The sequence below is a fragment of the Oncorhynchus masou genome, unplaced genomic scaffold (genome assembly GCF_036934945.1).
Source record: "Oncorhynchus masou masou isolate Uvic2021 unplaced genomic scaffold, UVic_Omas_1.1 unplaced_scaffold_2281, whole genome shotgun sequence".
NCBI classification, from domain to species: Eukaryota; Metazoa; Chordata; class Actinopteri; order Salmoniformes; family Salmonidae; genus Oncorhynchus; species Oncorhynchus masou.
In genome coordinates, this window is record NW_027008750.1 from 13,726 (window position 1) to 20,000 (window position 6,275).

General features: G+C 41.2%; 1 protein-coding gene across 1 annotated transcript in view; it reads left to right on the forward strand.

Annotated features, from left to right (window-relative positions):
• Positions 1-4,524: 4,524 nt before the first annotated feature.
• The window catches only part of LOC135533193 (ubiquitin thioesterase ZRANB1-like), a gene marked incomplete at its 5' end in the record, with an annotated part of 39,450 nt that continues 37,699 nt past the window's right edge, over positions 4,525-6,275 (forward strand). The window contains 3 exon segments of the mRNA XM_064960589.1: positions 4,525-4,716; positions 5,903-5,966; positions 5,969-6,055. Of these exon segments, the coding sequence (XP_064816661.1) occupies positions 4,525-4,716; positions 5,903-5,966; positions 5,969-6,055 (343 nt within the window).

A 6,275-nucleotide genomic window follows, 5' to 3' on the forward strand; every position in this document is an offset into this window, starting at 1 on the left:
TTTCAGTACTGGTTGTTCTGAAGGAAGCTGATCAGAGGATCTCATTGGTTTTAGTTTCAGTACTGGTTGTTCTGAAGGAAGCTGATCAGAGGATCTCATTGGTTTTAGTTTCAGTACTGGTCTGAAGGAGGATCTCATTGGTTTTAGTTTCAGTACTGGTTGTTCTGAAGGAAGCTGATCAGAGGATCTCATTGGTTTTAGTTTCAGTACTGGTTGTTCTGAAGGAAGCTGATCAGAGGATCTCATTGGTTTTAGTTTCAGTACTGGTTGTTCTGAGGGAAGCTGATCAGAGGATCTCATTGGTTTTAGTTTCAGTACTGGTTGTTCTGAAGGAAGCTGATCAGAGGATCTCATTGGTTTTAGTTTCAGTACTGGTTGTTCTGAAGGAAGCTGATCAGAGGATCTCATTGGTTTTAGTTTCAGTACTGGTTGTTCTGAAGGAAGCTGATCAGAGGATCTCATTGGTTTTAGTTTCAGTACTGGTTATTCTGAAGGAAGCTGATCAGAGGATCTCATTGGTTTTAGTTTCAGTACTGGTTGTTCTGAGGGAAGCTGATCAGAGGATCTCATTGGTTTTCCCAAGCAGGAAGCAGACGCTGTTTGTGTAATATTGCTCCGTTTCAGTAAAGCCAACAGCAGTACCTTTTGTTCATGTTTTCCTGTTGGAAAGAACGAGTCCATTGTGTCAAGTCATTACATTTTGAACACTTTGATGTGTTGAATTGAGTGAAGTTGGGACAACAATGTTAATACAATACAGTGTTCTGACAATACTATTAGCCTGTTTGTCAACTGAATAGAGAGGATGGGGAAATAGGATTCAACATGGCACTGAGCGTATACATTTATTCATACTGAACGATGGATGTACACGGGAGGCGTGGCTTAACGTGACCACACCCCGAGTAGGGTACAACCGTAGAGTACGCCCTTTACTCCCATGTTAAATCGCCTATTTAACTCATAACTCGACAACGGCTGTAGTTTATTTAAAAACATATATATTTTTTTGTCGTTCTATAAACATTCGGGATATGCTTGGTTGGTCGTTTTTTTTTTTACATACTTCAACGTCGTTCCAATCAACGAACTACATCCATACCTAAAAACACATTAGCTGTGTTCAAATACCCATATTAACATACTGTATACCACTTACTTAATGAGAATATACTATTAGTTCCTTTTCCACCCCTGCTGTCATATCAGAGCTCTCTTCCTCCTCCTCCTCCTCCTCCTCCTCCTCCTCCTCCTCTTCCTCCTTACATCAAATGAGATTAAGGATACCTCCCAAACGACTCTCTATATAGTGCACTACTCTTGACCAAAGCCCTATGGGGGACTAGGAACAGTAACCTACATAATGGCTTCATAAAGCCTACTAACCTACATAATGACTTACTACAAAAGCCCCACGGGGGACTAGGAACACTAACCTACTTAATGACTTCATAATGCATACTAACCTACATAACGACTTCATAGTGCATACTAACCTACATAATGGCTTCATAATGCCTACTAACCTACATAATGGCTTCATAATGCCTTATAACCTACTTAATGACTTCATAATGCATACTAACCGACATAATGGCTTCATGATCCTACTAACCTACTTAATGACTTCATAATGCATACTAACCTACTTAATGACTTCATAATGCATACTAACCTACATAATGGCTTCATAATGCCTACTAACCTACATAATGACTTCATAGTGCATACTAACCTACATACTGGCTTCATAATGCCTACTAACCTACATAATGACTTCATAATGCCTTATAACCTACTTAATGACTCCATAATGCATACTAACCTACATAAGGCCCAAAGCCCCGTGGGGGCTGTAGATTAATTAGCAGTGACTAGGAACAGCGTGGAGCCCATTCAGTATGTGATGGATAATGATGTGGAGGTCTTTTAATGAACACCACAGCCGGTCAACGACGTCGAGCGTTTTATAACCAGCTGTCTGTGTGGGGACGTATCTCTGGAGACGATCCGAGCTTGAATCCATTCGGATACGGTTGCAGGAGCAGCACGTTTGGGATATAATATTTCAAATGGGAACGCTTCGACATCTGTCTGCAATGATATGAATGCAGGGTAGCCTAGTGGTTAGAGTGGAGGGGCGGCAGGGTAGCCTAGTGGTTAGAGAGGGGCGGCAGGGCAGCCTAGTGGTTAGAGTGGAGGGGCGGCAGGGTAGCCTAGTGGTTAGAGTGGAGGGGCGGCAGGGTAGCCTAGTGGTTAGAGAGGGGCGGCAGGGCAGCCTAGTGGTTAGAGTGGAGGGGCGGCAGGGTAGCCTAGTGGTTAGAGAGGGGCGGCAGGGCAGCCTAGTGGTTAGAGTGGAGGGGCGGCAGGGTAGCCTAGTGGTTAGAGAGGGGCGGCAGGGTAGCTTTGTGGTTAGAGCATTGGACTAGTAACCAAAAGGTTGCAAGTTCAAACCCCCGAACTGACAAGGTACAAATCTGTCGTTCTGCCTCTGAACAAGGCAGTTAACCCACTGTTCCTAGGCCGTCATTGAAAATAAGAATTTGTTCTTAACTGACTTGCCTAGTAAAATAAAGGTATAAAAAATATAATATTTCAAATGGGAACGCTTCGACATCTGTCTGCAATGATATGAATGTATGACGATTTTAAACTTTCCTTACAGATGGCATTTCAACATCAAGGGATATTTTTTTAATTTTTATTACCTAGGCTACACACAAAGCAAGGTAGTAGGACTATACCCCTTGACAATGTCCATGTACAATATCGGTTCTTTTAATGGCCACGTTAGACATAATATTTAAAATGGAAAGCTCATGTATCTGTCTGCAATGACATGAATGTTGTTGATAGAAACTTGGTTCACGGGTTGGATGTATGTATATCTCTGAACAATGACCAGCCTGACTGTTCACTGCCAGCTCTACAGGCCTCGACCGACAGTATATCTCTTAACAATGACCAGCCTGACTGTTCACTGCCAGCGCTACAGGCCTCGACCTACAGTATATCTCTGAACAATGACCAGCCTGACTGTTCACTGCCAGCTCTACAGGCCTCGACCTACAGTATATCTCTGAACAATGACCAGCCTGACTGTTCACTGCCAGCTCTACAGGCCTCGGCCTACAGTATATCTCTTAACAATGACCAGCCTGACTGTGCACTGCCAGCTCTACAGGCCGAGACCTACAGTATATCTCTTAACAATGACCAGCCTGACAGCTTGACTGTTCACTGCCAGCTCTAATATTTCCCATTCTGTGGATGACAAGAGTAGGGAGAGATGACAGTCAGGATCTGACAGAGGAACAGTGTTCGTAGAAGCGAGGGAGGAACACAATGTCTGTACAGAATTTTTATTTATCTTGACAGTCTCACAGTGGCAGAAACACAGTGTGTTGTGTTCAGTGAAGTCAGTGGATTTCTTTTAATGTTATTTTTTGTTTTAAACGTGTAAACTGTAGTACTATTTGTTGTTTTAAACGTGTAAACTGTAGTACTATTTGTTGTTTTAAACATGTAAACTGTAGTACTATTTGTTGTTTTAAACGTGTAAACTGGAGTACTACTTGTTGTTTTAAACGTGTAAACTGTAGTACTATTTGTTGTTTTAAACATGTAAACTGTAGTACTATTTGTTGTTTTAAACGTGTAAACTGTAGTACTATTTGTTGTTTTAAACGTGTAAACTGTAGTACTATTTGTTGTTTTAAACATGTAAACTGTAGTACTATTTGTTGTACTAGCAATCCTTCTCACCCCCCCCCCCCCCTAAATGATTTAGATGCACTATTGTAAAGTGGCTGTTCCACTGATGTCAGAAGGTGAATTCACCAATTTGTAAGTCGCTCTGGATAAGAGCGTCTGCTAAATGACTTAAATGTAAAATGTAATGTAAATGTTGTTTTAAACGTGTAAACTGTAGTACTATTTGTTGTTTTAAACATGTAAACTTTAGTACTATTTGTTGTTTTAAACGTGTAAACTGTAGTACTATTTGTTGTTTTGTGTAGCCTTCTCCTGGCTGTACAATCAATTTCTCCTCAGAGACAAATAAAGTTTCAATTTAATATAACGTGTTCCGGGTCATCCCCAGTAATGAGTTCCTCCCTCCCTCCCTGTCTCTGTCTATCTGGCTACCTTTAGACAGGCAGCCCAATTCTGATCTCCTTTTGACCAATCACGTCAGCTCTTTTCAAAGCAAAACATACAGTGGGGCAAAAAAAGTATTTAGTCAGCCACCAATTGTGCAAGTTCTCCCACTTAAAAAGATGAGAGAGGCCTGTAATTTTCATCATAGGTACACTTCAACTATGACAGACAAAATGAGCATTTTTTTCTCTCCAGAAAATCACATTGTAGGATTTTTAATGAATTTATTTGCAAAGAAAATGTGTTTTTTCCCCACTGTATATATATATTTTTTAAATCAGAATTCTGTCTAAATGTAGCCTAGGTGTCTGCTTATGATTTAAAAAAATGTTGCCTAAATGGTAAAAACAAAAAAATGTGTGTGTTGCAGGTGTGGTGGAGGGGAACATGGCTGCTGTCGAGGCCTACAAGTCGACCGGCGGTGACATCGCCCGTCAGCTGACTTCAGACGAGGTCCGCCTCCTGAACCGCGCCACTGCCTTCAACGACGGCTTTACGCTAGTTCACCTGGCCATCCGCTTCCAGAGACAAGACATGTTGGCTATCCTTCTCACTGAGGTAAAGTTACATTTGTTTTTTTGAAATACATAAGAGTTCGGGTGAATGTCCAGATTCGAATCAATTTTGTCCCTCACATGGATCGACTAGCTATTTGGAACAGTACCAATTATCGGAATGGCTCGAACGTAAAGTGATTAGAAGTCAGGGAGACAAAGAATCCAGAAGTGAAAAAAACAAAATGGCATCTGACTTATGGTCAGACTTATCACAACTGTAATTCACATATAAGCAAGCAACTGTACTCATTCGCTTCCCGAATCAGACATCTTGAAATCCAACGTAAGTCACATTTAACATTTTTTTTGCAAGTAGGACAGATGTATTATTTTTTTTGCTAATCCAAGTACTCTTATATATATTGTTTTAAAGCAATGAGGCTGATGCAACATATCAGATCGTTTAGCTTAAAATGTTGATTGAGTTTTATTTATTCATATTATAAGCTCAACAATATGCACGTGGCTGTATGAGCGAATCTTCTAAATTTGCAATTAGCAGGGAAACATTGTTCTCTAAAGCGTACCGCATGTGTGAGCAGTTTCATGTGACAGATGAAAATATCTGTTAGAAATTAAGAAAGGGGAGGTCTAAAGATGCTAGCATGGGTACAACTAGCATAGAATATGAGAAACATTTTGGTTTGTATTTATTATGGATCCCCATTAGTTCCTGCCAAGGCAGCAGCTACTCTTCCTGGGGTTTATTATGGATCCCCATTAGTTCCTGCCAAGGCAGTAGCTACTCTTCCTGGGGTTTATTATGGATCCCCATTAGTTCCTGCCAAAAGCAGCAGCTACTCACCCTGGGGTGTAGCAAAATTAATGCAGTTATACAATTTTAAAAACATTACAATACATTCACACCATATTTCAAAATGGATTAAGTGTGTGCCCTCAAGCCCCTACTCTACTACCACATATCTACAACACGAAACCCTTGTGAAAGTGTGTGTACAGTGGAAGTGTTCTTTAATGGAAGCCTCGCAACAAAGTCCAGGTAGAATCAGGAATTCCCCAGGGCAGCTGTCTAGGCCCCTTACCCTTTTTAATCTTTACTAACGACATGCCACTGGCTTTGAGTAATGACTCAACACTATACACTTCAGCTACTACAGCAACTGAAATGACTGAAATGAAAAGCCGTCTTGTCATAATGAGTCTGTCCTCCCTCTATCCCCGTGCAGGTGTCCCAGCAGGCAGCTAAGTGTATCCCTGCCATGGTGTGTGGTGAGCTGACAGAACAGATCCGCAGGAGATCGCTGCCTCTCTGCACCAACGTAAAGGAGACTTCAACTGTTACTTCCTCTCTGACCTGGTGACCTTCACACTGCCCGCAGGTGACCGACCTTGCCTGTCCTTAATGTACATCTTGCTGTTTGTCCTCAGTGTTCCTCAGGGATGATGAATTGATGGTTAACAAGCTAAATGTCCGAGGGAGATTTGTTCATCATGATAAAAATTTGCAAAACGACTGAAATGTTTTATCCAATTTCAAGTTGTTCTGTAAATAAAACACATTTAGGAATTATGCTTAAGTGTATGAATTAACAATGTAGG